The sequence below is a fragment of the Elephas maximus genome, chromosome 20 (assembly GCF_024166365.1).
Source record: "Elephas maximus indicus isolate mEleMax1 chromosome 20, mEleMax1 primary haplotype, whole genome shotgun sequence".
NCBI classification, from domain to species: domain Eukaryota; kingdom Metazoa; phylum Chordata; class Mammalia; order Proboscidea; family Elephantidae; genus Elephas; species Elephas maximus.
This window is the reverse complement of record NC_064838.1, coordinates 38,132,568-38,152,820: the sequence shown is the minus strand read 5'-3', so window position 1 is coordinate 38,152,820 and position 20,253 is coordinate 38,132,568. Positions and strand designations below refer to the sequence as shown.

At 54.3% G+C, this 20,253-nt stretch overlaps 1 protein-coding gene across 5 annotated transcripts in view; it reads right to left on the bottom strand.

The window, feature by feature from the left end:
* IFT122 (intraflagellar transport 122) overlaps positions 1–20,253 on the bottom strand; it is a 69,566-nt gene that overhangs the window by 626 nt on the left and 48,687 nt on the right. For 3 of the 5 annotated variants that reach the window (XM_049862415.1, XM_049862418.1, XM_049862420.1), the window contains 11 exons: positions 18,217–18,383; positions 15,524–15,695; positions 13,973–14,075; positions 11,933–12,073; positions 10,701–10,798; positions 7,072–7,172; positions 4,670–4,835; positions 3,511–3,622; positions 2,797–2,925; positions 759–838; positions 194–358 (listed from right to left, as the gene is read on the bottom strand). In XM_049862415.1, the coding sequence (XP_049718372.1) occupies positions 194–358; positions 759–838; positions 2,797–2,925; positions 3,511–3,622; positions 4,670–4,835; positions 7,072–7,172; positions 10,701–10,798; positions 11,933–12,073; positions 13,973–14,075; positions 15,524–15,695; positions 18,217–18,383 (1,434 nt within the window). The remainder of the gene's footprint in view (positions 1–193; positions 359–758; positions 839–2,796; positions 2,926–3,510; positions 3,623–4,669; positions 4,836–7,071; positions 7,173–10,700; positions 10,799–11,932; positions 12,074–13,972; positions 14,076–15,523; positions 15,696–18,216; positions 18,384–20,253) is intronic. The other 2 variants (XM_049862417.1, XM_049862419.1) reach the window with 1 other exon arrangement.

The window sequence follows — 20,253 nt, the reverse complement described above, 5'->3', positions numbered from 1 at the left end:
TGAGCGTGGGGACGGGCTGAGGACATCTGGGCCTGTTCTTCCCAACTCGGGGCCAGGGCCTTGGCCTGGACGCTAAGAGACATGGCTATGCTGCTTCTCTCAGGGCCCGGTCTCCCTAGCGGACATTTGGAAAACAGAAGAGGAACAGAAAGAAGGCACTGCGGCCAGCCATGAGCCACAGGTGGGCTTGTACCTGGAAGCAGGAAGGGCACATGGTGATGGAGGCATCAGGCAGGAGCGAGCGAAAGTATTGCCACCGCAGGGGTGGCCGCCAGCGCTTGATGAGGACGTCCCGACGGCTCATGGAGCGCAGCACCGACCGGCTCACCACCACCGGCACGAACTCCGAGCCACCTTGCTGTGGGCCACGGGGAGGAGCACCGCCACTCAGCCTTGGGTATGCGCTTTCGGGGATCACCATCCCAGAGCCTTGACGGTGGCCAGGGCAGACCCCAGAGACCTCCGTGCTGACACCTCTGTAGGGGAACTCACCACCTCCTGTCCCCAGGCAGCTGTGACAGGGATAAGCCCTTTCTTGTGCCGAGCTGGATGTCACCTCCCCACGATGCTCTCTGGGTCTCGGCTCAACTTTTGGGGCCCAAAGACATGCCTGCTCCCTCGGCCTGTGGTCAGCCCCACAGAAAAGGGGCCTGCCCTCCTCAGCCCTGTCCACTCATTGAGGCCCCTTATAGACAAGAGAAGGGCCTATGCCACCCACCTCCCCCACAGACCCCATGGCCCCAGAGAGACATGCTTACCTCGAAGCTCAACTTCGCTGTAAATGGGTCGTCGTCTCCCATGGAGTCCACAGTCTCGTCAAGCCTCAGTGTCTGAGAATCTGGAGGGTCTGGTCAAGGATGGAATCGGAGGCCTGAGTTGGAAACAGGCTTACCCTCCACTCAATGTGTTAAGAGCTCCATCCAGCCCCATGTGTCTCCCTGGGCTCCAGGGAGAAGGGGTTGGGGCGTCAAGGGGCCATGGGGCAGTTTCCAGGTAGAAGGACACAGGCCAGAGCAGACACCCTGTCTCCCAGCCCCAGTGCCCAAGGCTGAGAGACAGGGGGGAACAGGCACTGCTGGCCCACAGCCTGCCCCAGATAGACGTATACCACGGCTCATGTGGGCTGGCCGGCCAGAGTGCTGTGAGAATGGGGCCCATGGCCTGCCTGACGGGAGAAGAGATGACAAGCCCAGCTGGAAACCACGGCCAGCAAAGCCAGCGACATCTGCAGCAATGCTGAGCCAGCACTGGGTGGTCTGAGGCATTGTGAGGCCCTCGAGGTCGTATTTCATGGACGTTAGTGGGTGAGTGTTCCCGCAGATCCCAAGGCTGAAAGTCCCCAGGGGCCACCCACTCTGCCAAGGCTGCTAAGGAGCTGCTGGGAGGCGGGAAGCAGGTGGTGCTTGAGGCCAGAGGGGAGCCACGAGGAAGGGACTGGGGGCGGAGCCAACAGTGCCCAGGTCAGGGACAGGATGGGGGCATCATGGGGAAGGGACCGAGGATGAAGCTGAGGGTGCCAGAGCCAGGGACAGAAGGGGGGGGGCCACAAGGAAGGGACTGGGGACACAGCCAAGGGTGCCCAAGTCAGGGACAGGACGGGGGGCCATGAGGAAGAGACCCGGGGACAGAGCCGAGGGTACCCAAGTCAGGGACAGGACAGAGGGGCATGAGGAAGGGGCCAGAGACAGAGCCAAGGGAGCCCAAGTCAGGGACAGGACAAGAGGCCAGAAGGAAGGGACTGGGGACAGAGCCAACAGTGCCCGGGTCAGGGACAGGATAAGGGGGGCCATGAGGAAGAAACTGAGGATGAAGCTGAGGGTGCCGGAGCCAGGGACAGAATGGGGGGGCACAAGGAAAGGACCGGGAATGGGGCCAAGGGTGTTGGAGTCAGCTGCCCACAGTGGGAATCTGAGGAGGGCATGCAGTGATCTGGGGTGGTGCACACATCCTTGTCTCCCTTCTTCAGCAAACAGCTCTCTGGGTTTTCCTCTCGCTGTCATTCCTCAAAATGTAGCCCAGGGAGCAGCAGCCTCAGTGGCCCCAGCCTGACCTTCTGAACCAGAGGCTGCTGCTAACAAGCCCCTGGCAACGTGTGTGTACTCAAGGTTGAGAAGTGCCGGCCTAGGGACGCTCACCTAGGAGCGCTGCTGCCAGGGCTGGACAATTCCCTGTCTGCCCTCCATTCGGCGACTGGGCTAAGCTGAGGGTGGCCCTCCGCACAAGCTGCCCCAAGGTGTGTCCTGGGCTCTTTGCTCCTGCTGAGCTGTGCAGGCCGGCACTGTGGTGGCCTGCTCTGTGGCCATGTGAGGGGTGGGCAGTGCTGCCTCACAGTGAGGCCACCTGAGGACAGCAATACCAAGAGAAGAGACAGCCTCCTGGCACACTGAGGGAGCACCTACGTCACCAACCATTGCCAGGCTGTTAATTCCCTTTCACATGTTCAGCCACAGTCATGGTTTCTTCTACTTGCATGTAAACGTGGCCTGTCTAGAAGTGCTGGGGCCACCAATACAGACACCGTATACCATGATGGCTGCTAACCTGTGCCTTTTAGAAGCCCTCAGGAAACAAAGCACAGGGAAAAGGTGAAGGCAACATTCCCTGTCCCCCCGCCACTGTGGGCCTGTGGGCCTGCCGTGTCCCCTCCCAGCACCTCTGGCCTGACCAGCTCTCTGCCCACTTCTGGTCTCTGTCCCTGCCACCATGGGGGCCCCTCCAATTCCTCTTGGGGCACAAGGCCGGGCCTCAGCAGCAGCTGGTCTTCCCCAGGGCATGGCCCACCCCTCCACAGGATATTGTTGCTTGTGATCTCTTGCCACTTGCTCTCCCGTTTATTATGTCTTGGTGCCTCCAGGTCGATGAGGGCGACTGCTTCTTCATCAGTGATCCCATCCTCCAGGTAGAACTCGACCAGGTGCAGGACCTCTGAAGGCACAGGGTCAGGGGGAGGATGCTGAGGGGATGGTGGCCTCAAAGGCAGCTTGGGGCAGGGCACTCTCACCAGGCAGCATGTGAGGTGGTGGGACAACCGGATCTCCCGGGCAGGCTTCTCCATTCTAGAGCAGCACAGGCCCTGGGCCTCCCCCATCCCCCACTGCGGTGCCCCTCCCCCTCTGCAGGTCACTCCCCTACGTAGGTCTGGAGGAAGCCTGTGTGTAGGTGTGTGGGGGGCAGGGGGCAGGCCTTCAGCCCTTCCTTCTTGCCCCCGTAGCTGGCTGGCTCCTCTCTCTGCCCAGCTACTGGAAGGTGCTTCTGACCCTCCTGTTCGGTCTTAGGAGTGGGGCTCAGAGCCTGCAGCCTGACTGTGCCGCCCAGCCTGGTCCTCCATGTTGAGCCCTCACCAGTTCCGGGACGTGGGTGTGCGATTTGGGCAGCACCAAGTACTGTTTCTGGGGACCCTGATATGCGTCAGGCAGTGCAAGTGTCACACTGTCCCCAACTTACAAAGGAGGACACTCAGAGGAGTAGCCAATAAGCGGAGGAGCACCCTAGCCCATCACCAGTACTCACCGTAGGAAGAGGCGGAGAAGACAAAGGGCTGGCGGCAGTTGATACAGACGTTGCCCAGGTTGTTGAGCAGCGGGTTGTTGGTGGAGCAGCGGTAGCACAAGGGCACCAGCTCCTGCAAAGATACGTGTCCGCCTACTGCCTAGGGAGACCAAGCCATCCTCTCTCCCCTCGCCCTGGACTCAGGCTGTGGCCCCTGTGGCCTGGTTGCTACCGGAAAGGCCCCCTGGGTAGCAAGCAGGGGCGGTGGGCCAGGGGTGCTGGCTCCCCTCCTGTCTAAGCTCTGTGCTGGGGTGAAGCATGCAGAGGAGCTACAGAGATATCAGAGGCCCTGCTACCTTGTCATTTGAGGGCTCCCTGCCCCCAGATACTTCCTTCACAGGCAGGGGCACAGCAGGACTACTCTCCTTGCTGGAAATGACAAGAACCACAGCCACTATTTCCCAACAACTTACCACGCTCCAGGTACTGTGCCAAGCACATTACCTGTGCTGGTTCGTTTAGCCTCTCAACCACCTGTGGGAAAGGTATTATGCATATCCCCATTTGATAAAAGAGAAAACTGAGGCTCATAAAGATTGAAACATAGCTAGAAAATGGCAGAGCTGGAACTAGAACCCAGGTCTGTCTGATACCAAGTCCCTGCTCTGAGTGTGAAAGACGGAGATAACAGAGACAGCCATTGGTTGGGTTGGAGAAGAGGGCTGGCCTGGGCTGCAGACACTGTGGCGCAGATTTGCTGGAGAGCAATAACCTGGTCCTGGAAAGGAGATGAGGCAGGGGCTCCTAGGATCATGGTCAGCCAGGGTCAGCCCTAGGCCAGGCTGAGGTGAAGATAGGTCCACCTGGGCATAGGGGTGCAGAGGGGGGCTGGGCCACAGTGGTACATGGGGCCTACCTTAGGGGAGGGCTAGGCAGCAAGGGTGGTCAGGGCCCAGGGTCTTGAGGGGGAAGGCTGCGAGCTGGAGCACAGCAGTGAGTGGGGAACAGAGGTGGCGGCGTAAGTGTTGCAAGCCAGGGGGCAGACCGGTCAGGGTGGCACACAGCTGACAGTGCAGCAGTCCACCTCTCAAATGGAGCCCGAGACCAGGCAAGAAGTCATCAGAAGACTCCCCACCAAAGGTGGTAGGGAAGGCTTTCCCCCATAGGGCTGTGTCCTCACCTCACTGTCGTGGAAGGGTTTGGAGCGAATGGTCAGGCTGCCCAGCTCGATGGACTTCTGGAATCTGGCAGGGATCTGCAGGCCTTGCAGCTTGTCGTAGGCGTGTCGGGCCAGCTTGTAGGCGCCCAGGGCCTTGCTCTGCTTGGCCAGGGTGAAGAGCGTGTTCCTTCGTCCAAGGGTTAAGGACAGCAGAGGTCTAGCTAGCCAAGAGGGCATGGCAGTAGGCCGAGGACAGCATTTGCAGTTCTGTGAGATCTACGTGTATTTCTTGGATGTCAAGGCCCAGGAATTTTTCCAGAGATAAAGACACTGAAGTTCCCATCAATATTTTAACTCTACTTAGGTTCTCCAGTCCCCTGATGGTTCATCTTATGTCCTGACCAGGCCAAAATGGCTTTCGTGCCTTGGCCCAACCTTCACTACAGCCCTGCCAGGTGGGGTCTGGGGCAGAGGCCTGAGGATTCAGGTGCTCAGGGCCAGCGCACAGAGGCCCCAGGTGCACGGGCCTTTCTTTCTCCCTGCACCTGACTGAGGGCTCACTTGGCGGTTTCAGGTGCCATCTCACCTGTTCTCTGAGTTCCGTGGCCTGATGCTGACAAGCCCTGTGCTCTTATCTCAGGTCAGCTCTGGTTCCTGCCCTCCCCAGCCAGGTTAGCACTTCCCCCTCCCCCAGCAGCTCCTCACCGGAAGCCCAAGTCCCAGCCTCCTCTTCATGCTCATTCTCCCTGATGCTCCTGCTCCCCCTCCCCAGAGCGGCACCCCAGGGGCCTCAGCTTCAGCAGTTACATGGAGATGAGGGTCCTCATCTGTCCCTACTGTGAGCTCCTCCAAGTCAGGCCCCAGGCCCCCAGAGCAGCAGGTCAGCACAGGGCAGGGAGCCAATCGCACTTGGTTGAACTGAACACGTTTGCTGAAAGGGCTAGGTGCAGGCCCAGGCCAGGTGGGCTTGGCAGTGACCACTCCCCTGGGGTGAGACTGACCAGCCTAGCAGCAGGGGTCCCCTCAGTGTGGCGCCCCTTGATTTGGGGAAGTTTACACACACACACACACACACACACACACACACATACACACACGCGCGCGACCAGGGTTGCTGGTCTGACAGAGACTGGAGAACCCTGAGAGTACGGCCCCTGGACACCCTTTTAACTCAGTACTGAAATCATTTCTGAAGTTAACCTTCAACCAAAGAACAGACAGGTCTATAGGGCCAACAATAACACACAAGGGATGTGCTTCGTAGTTCAATCATGTATATGAGACTAATGGATACACCAGCCCAAAAGTGAAGGCGAGAAGGCAGGAAGGGACAGGAAAGCTGGATGAATGGCAACAGGGAACCTCAGTGGAGAAGGGGAGAGAGTTGACACATAGCAGGGCTAGCAACCAATGTCACAAAACAATTTGTGTATTAACTGTTTAACGAGGAAGTAATTTGCTCTGTAAACTTTCACCTAACACACACACACACACACAAAATCTAGGGGAAAAAAAAAGAAAAACATGTTAAAAAAAAAAAAAAAGAAAGCAGGAGGGGTTGGGTTGGGAAGGGGCTGAAGAAAACAGTGGTGTTTAGAAGGGGGCTGGCTGGGGGGTAATTATGACTTTTATGACACGCAAGACCTTTAAAAGTATTGATTATTTCCCAGTACTTTCTGGTAGCACAGACCCTTCAGGCCCCTTCTTACCTAAAGCCCTTCAGTGGTTCTCACTGGCCACTGGAGGAAAAGGAAACTTGTGGTGGTCTCCTGGTCGTGTCCTACTGCCTGCTCCAGCCTGCTCCCACGCAGGCTTGGCTTCAGCTTTTCCCACACACCACGCTCCCCCAACACCCACTACTGCCCCTGGCAGCCTCGGCCTCCAGGACAGACATCCCCACCTGCAGGCCGCCTTCCTTGGCCAGGAACCCAGCCTCGTTTCGCCCTGGGCCACAGTACACAGCCTACTGGACTATCACCAGACTCCACGAGACAGCAGCTTTGTCCCTTAGTGCCTGGCCTGGTGCCCAGAGCCCAGCAGGTGTTCCACACATCTGGGCTGGACAAGCACCCCTCACTCTGGGGAAATGCCCAAGATTCCAGCCTGAGGGCCTGGAGCTTCCAGCTTTTCGGTCACACTCTCATTTGTGGGTTCCGGGAGGGCTTGGGAGAGCGTGTTGGCCAGAGACCCACTGCTGGGCCCAGCCCAGAGAGCCCTGAAAGCTAATCTTCTCTTGGCACTTGCCCCTCAGCCTCCTGGGCTGCGCCTGGCCTACAGGAACACAGCAGCAGCTGGGCAAGCTCTCTTTCCTTTGAGGGCTGCTGGACCAAAGGAAGGTTCTGCCGGTAAAGTGCTCTGGAAGGAACTTCTGGGGCCATTAGACAAAGAGGTGTTGGACGGGGTGAGTGGGAGAGAAAGGATACACTTTAGAGATGCCCAAGGGGGTGTCCTTGGTCAGGCTGTGCAGCAGAAACCTGGAGATGTTGAAAAGGGTTTCAGGAAGATGGAAACTGAATGGCTCCTCCTGCAGTGAGAGAAAAGCAAACAGGAGCTAATTCCTTAGTGAAACCACTGCTGAGCCAGGCCAACATGCAGAGACCGCGCGGCCCTTCATAGTTCCTCCAGTCATTCCCACAGGAACGGAGCGGCTCCATGTATGCGCCAGTGCTTCACACCTACCGTCTCGCCTCGTCTCTAACACAATCCCGTGAGGTGTGCAATTTATTCTCACTGCACTGACAAGGAAACTGATGCTTGGAGAGAGGATCCGCCCTAGCCACCCAGCTAGATTGGAGCAGAGCTGAGACTCAAACCCATGTCTGATTCCAAAGCCCAAGAACGTCTTTCTCGCAAGCTGCACCGCCTCCAGGGTGGTAATCGTTCCATTGCCTCGAGCTGGAGTTGTCTCCAATTAGCTCTCCAAGCGAAGGCCTCTTCTGCGGTTTAGAAGGCTGCACGGTCCAGTATGCCTTCAGAGGGGCCTTTACCCCTTTAGGGCATGAAATTGCATCCTCCTCCTTGCTCTCCAAGGGCAGCCACTCCGATGCACCACCAAGCACGGAAATACAGAGTTCTCAGTTGCTAATCCCTGTGCCCCAGCCCCGGGCACAGGCCCTGCCCAGAGCAGCACTCAGTACACATTAGCTGAATGAATAATCTTCTATACCTAAAGGACGCCAGTGCCTCGGCACAGCAGGCCAGGGGGAATTTCCCATCAGGAGGTGGTCCATAAAAGGTTAAGAGTACCCTCTTTTAAAGAAATCTGGCATACTGTGTGGAAACTGAGACCACTGATTTCCAGTAACGCTTTAGCTGGCAGTGATGACAGCAGGCCACCCCTCCCCTTTGCAAGCACTTAAATGGTAATAAATGGGCATTTCTTGAAGGCTCTTGCTGGGCCACACTCATCACTGAGCCGCCAGGGCTGAGCCTCGCGTTGCTCTAAATTCCTGAGGATGGACTCTGTGCTTCCCAGCTTCAGCTCAGAGCCCCAGCACTTTCTCTTTAGTTCCCACCTACATTTCTATTGCCTCTGTTAGCTCCAGAAGCCCAGAAAACCCTGAGCTTGCCTCTTTTGCTGGGTGAGAGCCAGGACAAAGCCTGCCTCCAGTTACTGTGCTAGGTGTGGAAGCTAAGCAATATCCCAAAGACCAGGAGAGACCCAGGATTAGCACGTCCAGTCTGGGAAGGACGCCATGTGTCTCAGAAAGGCTCTGTCACATCCCCCTCCAGCCTTATCAGAGTCAGAGCTGCTCTGTTGGGACCTGATGGCAGACCTTTAGAGCCCACGCATGGCCAGGCCTCACACACAGTGACCTCTGCAGGGAGGCCCCCTCCTCCTCTTCACTTGCCCCATTCTTACTTTGTCTCTCCCTCTCATGGCTTAGGGGTCATCGCCTATAGGAAGGCTTCTGACAGTGCTCTAAGCTTTTTTACTGTGGCTGCTTGTTTACTTGTTTACTGGTCTCCACCACAGACGAGGAGCTCTTTAGGGGTGGGGACAATGTTTTGTCCACCGGAGTGTCCCAAGGCGTCAGCCCAGGGCCCGTGACATGGCAGGCATTTGCTGAATGGAGGAATGACTCAACAAAGAGCCTCAGCTGGATGGAAGTGCCAGCCGCTGCTAGAGTGCCACATGCTCACAGTACCTTGTGCAGCCTAGACCAGTACCCGGTGGACTCAGGAGGAGACACCCAGGTCTGGAGGAGGATGGAGGGCCAGGAGAGGAAAGTTGGGCCCCAAAGTGGCTCACACAAGCTAAGGCTGAGCTGGGGCCCTGACTTCTCTCCAGGTGGGCACCTGATAGAGATGTAGGACCCTGAGGGGTCTCATCTCAGGAGAGAGAAGACTATAAGGTGAAGATGAGGCCCCTGTGCCCACCAATCCTCGTGCAGGCAGAGACTGACAAAAGGAAGGCCTACGGCTGACCAGGCAGAACCTGTCAGAGGAGCCTCCAGACTTTCCCAGGAGGCAAAGAACGTGCAGAGAGCTCAGCACCAATTTGGGAGAAAGAATGGCCCTGGGTGGGAGGTAGGGACTTTGAGAAGGCCAAAGAACTGGAGGGGCTTGCTCAGCCTAGAAGGGCAGTGAGAACAATAAAAACAACAACAACAACAACAAAAAACAATAGTCACGGTTTATTCTCCAAATGTTAGCTTGCTTTATCCTCACAATCACCCCATCAAGCAAGTACTATCACTCTCCCCGTTTCATAGAGAAGGGAGCTGAAGCAGAGAGAAGGTCAGCGACTTGCCCCAGGTCACATAGTGGAGCTGGGGTGGGAGTCAGTGTCTGCCTCCAGGGATCATGTTCTAAGGCAGCACACTGGTCTGATGTCTCTAGGTTGGTGGGAGGAGAAGAGGCTAAGATCACAGGCTCCAGAACCAGCCTGTCTGTGGGATCTCACTGTCTAGCGTCTCAGTTTCTTCGTCTATAAAATAACCCAAAGCCATTGCCATAGAGTCAATTCTGACTCATAGCGACCCTACAGGACAGAGTAGAACTGCTCTATAGGGTTTCCAAGGAGTGGCTGGTGAATTCGAACTGTCAACTTTTTGGTTAGCAGCCATGCTCTTAACCATTGTGCCACCAGGGCTCCCATCTTTAAAATGGCATTATTAAAAGGATTAAACGGTTGATACAATAAAGCCCTTAGCATACTGCCTGGTATGTAATAGGTGCTCCGTAAAGGTTGGCTATTGTCGATACTGGAAGTCCCTGGGTGGCATCAATGGCTAAGTACTCTACTACTCACCGAAAGGTTGACTGTTTGAACTCTGTATACAGAGACACCTTAGAAGAACGACCTGGCAATCTGCAGCCACGAAAACCCTATGGAGCACAGTTCTACTGTGCAGACACTGTTCACCATAAATCGGAACTGACTCGATGGCAGCTGGTAAGCCGTATTGTTGATACTCTCCTTCCAGCTTAGCAGCACAAGGCCTTGCACACAGTAGAGCTCATTCAGCAAGTGCTCCGTGATCAGAATGCACACGATGAGGAGGCTGTTGGCAACCTGTCACCTGTTCCTCATTGCCACTGGACAGATTTCAAGTGGCTTCATCTAAAGAATCAGTGATTAGAAAGAACTATTGTTTATAGTTCTAGCCCTTGGTTTACACAGGACACTGAGAGCACAGAGGGGAAGTGAACTGCTCAAGGACACACAGCAAGTCAGTGGCTGGGCCAGGAAGAGAGCCCAGGCCTTTGGTAAGACCCAGGCCTTCACTCCAGAGGAGAGGGTCCCCATGGGGAACTTCCACCCCTGATCGGTTTTAGAAAGACAGACAGGCCTTTATCTGCCTAATCCAGGGGCAGCCTGAGTCATCAGAGCCTGAACCAAGCAACCAGAAAGGCCCATCTCAGCTCCAATTGCCCACAGCTTGCTACGTATCAAACAAGTAGGCAATTAAGGAAAAACAAAGCTGCTAACTTTTTCTCCCCAAAGGAGATCAGGATTCCCCAGCAGTCCATCAGGATCCAGTGGGTTTGTGTTCTGCTCAGAGGCTTCCTGCTCTGTAAAACATGCCCAGTGCCCCAGCCATCTTACCGTGTAGCGATGGATAGCATGGTAGCCGTGGTACAGCTCAGCCAAGTGCTGGAAGTGGTGGAATTTGCCAAGCATCACATCCTTCTGGGCAGGATCTGCTGTGTGCAGTGGGCAGGCAGTGAGGGCAGGAGGTGAGAAGAGGTGTCAAACCAAGTCTGTGGCTGCCAAGTGGCCACCGAGGACGGGCACTGTTGCTGGTGTCCGTCCTTCCGAAACCCTGAGCCCACGCCAGGGGGAGGGGTGAAGATGGGCAGTGATGGGAAAGGTGCTATTAGGAGCTGGGTACCCAAGACTGGAGATTATCAGGTGGGCAGGGCACGCGGCCAGGAAGAGTGTGAGGACATTTCTCTCATGTTCTCCCAGATCCCGCACTGCACCCTACTAGGGCATCTGCTGGAGAGCACCAGCCACGGCTATAAGAGGGTGGCCACCGGCACCCAGAGCTTCCAGGGGAGCTGGGTGGGGACAAGGTAAGTAGAGTCAATCTGATTCATACCGACCTCTGGCCTTTTCCCTCTGTGCCACTCCTTATCAAAAGCACAGCCTCCAGCAAGAACAGTACAACTGCCAGCTTACCCGCGGGCTTGTCAGTTTCCAAACTATTGCTGTGGCTTCTGTGATACCCAGGGCAACCTTATGAAGGAGGTGGGGCAGATTAGCCCACAGCACAGACAGGGAGATAACGGTTTAGGAAGCAACTGTGACCTAGCTGTCTCCAGTTCCGACATTTCTCCCACTCCTGTGTGCTGGCCCTGGTCCAGTGCAGAACAGCCCCCATCCCCTCTGCTTCCAGACTCCCTCAGTGCATCATGGGAAATCTTATGAAAAAAAGCAGCCCTGAAACAATTTTCCTGCCCAGGATGAGTGAAAATCTGGAGTGTTACTGTAAAGTGATCTCTTTTTCATCTTCTCATTTATTTTTTTAACCACTGCTTATCCAGGTCCAGCTACGGGTTCCCAGGTAACAGGGGAGAGGTACGCTCTGAACAAGCAACGCAGGGCAGGACCTTCCAACTGTAACCTCAGGATGGCCCTCAGACCATCCTCAGTGCTTATGGGAAAACTGGGGAAAGATGACACATCAGACGGTGCCGCTGCAAGACAGGGTTAAGGACAATGCACCCAATAAACAAGCCCAGGGCTTTAATTAAAACGTTCCAGTTCTTCCGATGTTTATCTTGGTACCAGAGCGGGGCTGGGGAAAACAAGCGGCCTGGCGGCTGTTTACTTACCTTGAGCTATATCGAGGCACTGCATGGACAGCATCCAGTAATAATAGGCCGCATCATTAAATCTGCTCTCCACCACGGCATTGTGTGTGAGCTGCTCCAGCACCCTGACCGCCTCCCCCTGCCGCCCGGCCTTGTGGAACGCTACAAGGGGCACAAGAGCACACACGTCTGGGGGTCAGTGAGGAAGCAGGACGGAGCTCTGTGGGGCCTGCAGGGGCTGCTTTGGAGGCAGGAGACTTGGCGGAACATCTGTGGCGTTTCGTTGCTGGGAGCTATAAATAACCAAGGCTACCTCCTGGTAAAGTGCAGTGAGTTAGACTCTTTTTCATGTGGGAAAGGCAACCGACTTTGGAAAGACAAAAAGAAAAACCTGAGAGACCACTCTTAACTGGCCAGCACTTGCAGGTCTTGAGGCCCAATGCCAGGGCGAAGCATGAGGACAGGTTCTACTCATCTTCAGCTAGGTTCTGCCCCTGTCCCACCCACCCCAGGGCAGAGCTCTGTGACTCCCAAGGCCATACTACCGAGACCTGGCACTTTTATCAGGCTGGGCGGCTTATGAAGCACTTTCGTCATCGATGACCTCACTGCATCGCCACAGCAGGCTTATGAAGAATTATGAACAGACTTATGGTTATTATCCGCGCCCCCCCCCCCCCGCCCCTTTTATGGCAATGAAATGGCCTTCGCCAGGTAAAGGGAAACTGGAGACCCAGCTTAAGTACTCGGGCTGTCTTCAACTGAGTGCTTTTCAATGAAACCCCCTCAAGAGCTGGCTCTGTTCTCACAACCAAACAAGTAAAAAAAAAAAAAAAAATCACTCATACATCCACTTAACGGAAATTTCCTGAGTGCCTGGTACGTGGCCAGACCCCAGGACATCAGGGGCTGCCAGAGCAGCACTTCCAGCTGTGACAGGCACCCCACATGTGGCACTCGCATGATCCAAATCTGCTTTTAGAGAAGGAAAAGGTCTTGCCTTTGTTCCACTCTCATCTCCAGTCTCCCGTCTGAGTACCAAGTTACTATGGCGATGGATTCTTGGAAGGGCAGACACAGACAGATGGATAGGTTGATGTGTTTTGCCCAAACATGCAGCTACTTCAGCAACTGGGTGCTCTGGAAATGCTAAAGCAGAGAGAACACGCTGTCCTTCAAAGGGGGCTTTTAGCGGAGGAGCTCCAAACGGGAGACATTTGTTCTGCAATGTGTCCGGAGGTGGCAACTGTTACCATATAGAAGTGTAAATGAGATGCTATGGAATATGACACACCCAGCTTCAACGAGAAGACTTCCTAAACAGGCAGCAAAACAGAGTCAGAAGAGCCGGATTTCCCAGGCAGACAGACCTTGGTCTAGTTCCGGCTCTGCCGCTTGGTGACTTTGCACGGCACTTTTAGCCTCTGTGGCTCTCTAGGGCTACTGGGAAGATTCAAGGTTATGTAGGTTAAGTGCCTAGTCAGGGCCTGACACGGAGAAGGCAGTCAATTTTTAAAATTATTATCAATTGAAGCTCTATACTTCCTCTCGCTCCTGTTCCAGACACTGCCACACTTCACCTGCAGACCATTTTTCCAGTGGAAATAACTAGGAGCAGTGGCCACCCAGTTTATCTGAGCCAACAACACCGGGGCTTCTATTCACTGCAGAGAAATGGCAGGCGAGCTCTGTGCCAGACACCTGGTGGGATCCTCTTACTTGTCCTCACAACATCCTAACTCAATCCCCACGCTGCCACTTCCCAGCTCTGTGACTTCAGGCACCTCTTTAATAGTGCCCACACTTTGCTCAGTAATGCTGAGGCTCAGACAGAAGATCAGCCTGCCCGAGTTGTGCAGCTGGTGAGGGGTAGACCCAGGTCTGTCTGGTCCAGAGCCCCTGTTCTTGCCACGGCCCCACAGTCTCTCACCACCAAGCATCATGTCCCCAGGATTAAGTCTCTAGGTGGGGACCTACACAGGGGAGGGCTGGGCAGCCTCTTGAAATGTGTACCTCAGCAGTACCCCTTTGGAAAGAAACTGCTCTTTCTGTGTGGCCTACCTTTCTGGGCTTCCTCAAAACGATCGTTCTCTGCCAGCCACTGCGCGTAGGGCACGTAGATGTCATCCTTAAACTCGGGATGCTTCTCGCCCAAAGCAAAGGCCTGGAGGAAGGAGCAAGTGCACTCTTAATACAGCAGCCCCCGCAGCCCCCACGACAGCCCTGCACTTGGCAGAGTCCATTAAGGATGTCATATTTTGCCAGCCTGACAACTCAGAGGGGTAGAGTCCTCCCCCAACCACCACCCCCAGAAATGCAAAAACAAATCAGCTCTTTGAAAACAAAAGGCAATTAACAGCAATATGCAAGCAACTGGATTCAATAACAACACAGTCTGTTTCTGGACCACAGAAGCTGCGCAGAATCGGAAACATTTTATTTTGAGGGTTTGCGTGGGCTCCTGTAGAGCTGCAAGCAGATTTCTTTTAATTGCAGGTGACACCTAAGGAAACAGAATTGACATTATCATCACTGCTTATTAGCTGTCAAAGATGACGGTGGACTTGGTGCAGCGCAGGCGGGACACAGTTGCTGCTTTAACCCAGCCGCAGAACCACCTGTCAGGCCTCTCCTCAGTTTACAGAAACAGGATCAGGAGAACCAGAAAATGAGTCGAAGGGAAAACTGCACATGGCGACTGGGAAAAAGTCGTCCTGATGCACAGCAAAGGACCGAGCACTTCCAAGATGCTTTAATTTATGCTGCTTGAAAAGTCTCCTTCTGATAAATTTATCTTGAGAAAGCCATTATTTCCTCTGTCACTGGCCCCATCTTTTCTCACCAGTGACCTTGTCATCTCACCAAATGGAGCCACTCAGAGGGCAGACAAGTCAGACAGCTCTTACCCAGAGAGGGTCTCGCTGGTCCCTCAGTAAAACAGACCAGGGGCGGGGGTTGCTGCAATGCAGCCTCTAATCCTCAGCTGTGATGGACTGCCCTCCAGAAAACAGGAAGCCAGTGAGCTTGAGGCTGGAAGTCAGACCAGAGGCAGTGGCACACTTGCTGCCTCTGCCAGAGACGCCTGCCATCTTTCCAGCTGGCGAGGCTGCTTCTTCTCAACCACCCCTCACACCAGAGGAGTCAAGGTGAGTGGGCAGGAGGGAGCTGAAGAGCTGGCCCCTGCGATGCCTCTAGCAGCTCCTTACCTGGAAAGTCTAGGTGGCTTTTTCTGCCAAAATGCCACCCAGCGGATTTTAAATGTCACATAGGTGCATCTCCATGTCAGAGATGCGTGCGAGCCTATGGTGCTGCTCTGAGGCAGCTCGGACCCACTGCCGTGTTAACTCTCCCATGCCTAGGGCCTGGCACAGGGCGGGCAACCAATAAAGATTTCCTGAATGAACAAATGAACAAACAAATGGATACTGGGACTGGAAAGACCCTCCAAGATACTCTGGCTCTGAGAATTTGTCTCCTTACTGCCAGGCCAATGTTCATTCCCATGATGACTACAGCTGCTCACCATCCAAACCCAAAGGTCCCTTGCACCCACCTGCCTGCATCCCAGGGCTCTGGCAGACCCCTAATCCACGAGGAGCACTCTCCCCTCACCTCATCCCAGCGCTGTGTCTCCACATGCAGCTGAACCAAGGACTTCAGATCGCCAATCTTCAGGTAGGTCTCGGCAGCATAGCCGGGATTATCGAGCTTCTTAAAGTACTGTGCACACATCAGCAGGGGCTCCCGCTCAGCCTTGTCCAGCTTGCGGGCAATGTCGATCAACCTGGAGAGGCAGAGGGGAGCCTGATGGAAGGGAGTGGCGTGGGCTTTGGCGTCTCCTGGAGGGCAGGCTCTGTGTCTGATTAGCTTGGCTACCCTCCCCGCCCCTGCCCCCGCGGTGCTCAGCACAGTGCACAGCCCCTGGGGGTGCTCTACGATGGCTATTAAATGAGTGAATACCCACTCCAGAAACCTGCGTGGGGACCAAGAGGGCTGCCTGATCCAGGACACCACATCTCCCACACGTCACAGGGCCTGGGGAGAGACACCAGTCTACTGATCACCTGCCAGGTACCAAGCATGGCGCCAGGAGCTGTCACATGTGTGATCTCAATTCATCTTCAAAACGTTAAGAGGTGGCTCTACTATTCCCATCTTAGGGTGTCAGGTGAAGCCAGGAAGTGGCAGAGTGCTCTTCCCACCCCCATTTCAGGAACCCTCATAGGAAAGTGGAGGCGAGGCTAACGTGTTCTCCAGGGACAGGACCTCGGCTAACGTGTTCTCCAGGGACAGGACCTCCACAGGAGAGGCAGGAAAGGATGTCTGGGCGTGTGCTGAGCTCTGAAGATGGGCCTATGGGGAATGCCAGGCTGTATCTCCTCACGTGTATCTCCTCCCTTATGTGCCAGGTGCTTACCACCAGCAAGGGGCCACAGTGGTCACCGAATGCTACCTCTTCCCCTAGGGGGTGGGGTGGAACATGCTTGTCCCTTCGGGTCGGGTTGGGTCTGGGGTAAGCCAGCACTTCCAGGGAAAGGGGTTCTCCCCAGGCTGCTGTTTGAGAGAAGGGAAGGGGAAGCAGCTGTAACAGATCCTCTGTTCCAGAGACAGGCAAGCTCAGGGAGGCCTGTCAATCTCTACTTAAAATAATAAAAGCATCTAAAAATAACACTCCCAGTTGGTAAAGGACATGTTTTTTAGGGAAAGGTAGTACAGGCAGCCCCTTAACGCGCCCACCCGCAAATCAAACCGAATGTCCCTATAGGGGCACCTTTGACAATCAGACTTTGAAAGGGACAGAAAATGCTTCACTAGTTAAGTACCTCCAGGGCAACCTGGTAAGTATCACTTGCAAATGAAAGTGACAGGAAAAACTGGAGAGGAGAGAGGGGCTCTAAATCTGCCTGGCTTTCTCCCACCACACCTTTTACAAAAAGCATACTACTGGGGGCAAATCTGTGCCTCTGTCTTTCAGAAACTACTCTTGGACAAGAGAAGGATGGAACAGGTCACCCTCTGAGGCCCCTTTGTGAGGAGAACAGGTGGCAACTATCATTATGAACCATCCCCTCTCTGCCCTCCCCAAGTCCTGCCTCTGCCACAGACACCTTGTAGACCTCGATGTTGCTTCCAGAATGACTGGCAGCCTTTGGGGCTCAGACTGGGCCCAGCCTCAGGAGCCCCCTTGCCCTCTCTCCTTCACCAGCTGCAGCCACTTTCCTTGGCTGTGAGAGGACAAAACCTTTACCCCGGGGTCTGAAGCTCTCAAGAGTCTCTTTGTGCAGCCGACCCCCAGCTCGCGCCTCTTCCTCTCTTTATCGGTCTAGACAAGTGGTATTTCCAACCCTTCAGGCTAAGTGCACAATCAGACTTCAACTCCCCACCCAACCAGATGCTGCCTCCTCTCTGGTCCTGTGGGCTCCAGCTCCTCCAGGTCTCTCTCATCCCCTCAGCAGCGACATTTCCCCTGGTCTACTGCACTGGCCATGTATCTGGTCCCCTGTCCTCTACTTTTTCCTCTCCTGCCCCTGTGGTCTTCCAACAGCACACCACTGACCAAGGCCTCCCTTGGGTCCTCAGTACCTACTGACAGATATGAACTCTTCTGTTTGGCATTTGGGGCCCTCCCGGATCTGGCCAGCCTTCCTCTGCCCACCCCTTGCCCCATGCCCCTTTCATCTCAGTCACTGCAGATTCTCTCCCTCAGACTGCTCTTCCTGCCTGCACCTCCTTCCCCTTCGTACCACCTCTGTCTGTTGAGATTCTTCAAAACCGTCATATAAAGACTACTCCTATGAGACGACATCCATAGTTCCTCCCTTGAGAATGCATGTTTCCTTCCCTTACGTGCCTAGAACTTTCTTTTTCTTTTTAGTTTCTACCATGAACACACATCATGGGCATGGAAACCAGCCATATTTGAGTTTGAAGCTCAGCTCCACTACTTCCCAAATGTCTGGCCCTTTGCAGATGGCTTGCTATTTGAGCCTTGGTCTCCTCCATGGATCCTCAGGACGGGGGAGGACCGAAAGCCTACTAGTTGGCTGTGCCACGCTCACAGTAGGGGCTCAGCGATGTCATGGCCTCCCCTTCATTCCCCGCTACGCTTTCCCCAGGGGCTCAGTAAGCTTCTCAAAGATAGCGACCACATTATTCAATCTCTGTGTCTCCCAAGGAACCTGGTCTTAGCACATTTGGTTTAGATATTCAGAGAAACACTATTTTTTCCCTTGTCAGTCAAAGCCGAGAGCTAACATGGCACAACATGCTGCCAAGTGCCTCTTAGGGCAGGACTGGAGACCTACGTGTCCACCCAGCCGTGGTCGCCGCTGATCTCAATAGCCTTGGCGTGCTCCCCTGCTGAGACGTACATCTCCACGGCGGCTTTGGGCTCGTTGATATTTCTGGCCCAGTCAGCCTGTTTGGTGATTAGCATCTTTGTTTCTTTGGGGTCTTCAGATCCAAGGAAATCCTGAGGAAGCACAACAAACAAAAACACTCCGGATTAGGACTTCCCGCTGCCAGCATTACGTCAGACTGCTGAAAGCTGGAGCAAGGAAGGGTTGCATTTGTCTGAAGCGGCGATCCGGATACAGGCTGGGGCCCATCCCTGTGCAGGGGTTGGGAGGCAGTCCCAGGTGTCAGGGAGGAGGCGCAGGGGCTTTCCCAGAGGTGTTCCTTTGGGTACAAAGACACTGGATGGTGTCAAGGACTATGGCTCTCAATGTTGCCTTCCCTTTCCACTAATGAACATTTTTCTGCAGCTAAACAACACTTTCTGGAGTCTCTGGAGCACTGCACAAATTCTGCAACGTGCATAGTGTATGATCAGGTTACTCTGTCTCTCTCAAATACAGTTTGAGATACATGTGACTATCCCTATATAGTGACTGTATATCTGGTCGGTCCAATTTCAAATACACAGACCTATAATCTTTATTCCTATCACATGGATGATACCACATGCCTCAGTGAGGCTGTGAACATGGTCCCCTAAACGTAAACAAATGATTTAAAGAGTTGCAGCAAAGCCTCTCTGTGCCCCCCATTCCCACCACCACACTCAAAGTAGTCTTCTCATCTGTTCTCTGAAATGGGCTGTTGCCTGAAATTAGGGAGTCATCCCATCGGCCTTGCCCCCAGATACGTGCCTAGGACAGATAAGGAGCAGAAATGGTTTTGGTCAAGTACTTTCCAGATGAATGGTGTCCAATCCTGTCCCAAGATCAGATCTGCAGGGGTGGGGACTGATGCAACTATGGGGCAAGCAGGAGGCCATGGGGGGCCTGAGGTGAGAGGGGTGCCCTCCAGAGAGCACAGGAAGGAGAAAGGCCTGGATCTGGAGGCTCAGGAAGCTGGACTGCAGGCGCCTCTGTTGTCTCCATCACACAGGTGCCTCCGAAGGCCATGCCCAGCTTCCCTGGGTTGGCCCTGGAAGGTGTGAGAAGACAATCTCAGAAAGTCACCTCTTTTCAGGATACAGTTACTCAGAATATGTACGTGGGAGCTTGCCAGAGTTGAAGCAGCACTGGTGTTGACATTTTTCAAGGTGTGGCTTCTCGAAAAGGGAGCTTGAGAGTGCTTGGAGGCCAGATCTGCATTACCAGCAAGAAGCGGTTTGTCTTACGAATAATGTACCTTCAGAGAGTGCTCTGGTGTCAGCCTTGCGAAGCAGAGAGAAAGCACTCCATCTCCCCTGATTAGCACTCATTTGTCAGGAAAGTACCGCTAACGCTTGCTAAAGACCCACTGGAACAATTAGCTCCTTTTTTTTCCCTCCCATTTGCTTTCAGGGTAATTGTGTAGCCCCTAAAATAACAGACTGGATTGGGGTAAGACAATCAAATGCTTTAAAAAGGGGAGGGAGGGGCATAGTTTACCCTGGTGCTGGGGACCCAATAAAAGATAAGCCCCCTGAGGCGACCTTTGGGTCCCTCTGGAGTTCACAAAGGGAACCAGTTGCTGTCGAGTCAATTCCGACTCATAGTGACCCTATAGGACAGAACAGAACTGCCCCATAAAGTTTCCAAGGAGTGGCTGGTGAATTCCAACTGCTGACCTTTTGGTTAACAGCTGTGCTCTTAACCACCGGACAACCAGGGCTCGAGGCTTGGAAAGCAGCCATCAACTATCTGAAAACACCCGATTTGGACCATTATGGCCACTTCTTTTACTCTTGGCAGCTACAACGATGTACATCCTTTGTATCAGTACAAAGCTGGCAACTCTGCTAACCTGGTTGGTTAAATGAGGTTAATCAGCTGGGGGAAAAGGCATCATAAAAGAATAGAAATGTCCTTCAAAGGGACTTCAGGGAGTGCTCAGGAGACTTGGGGTGACTA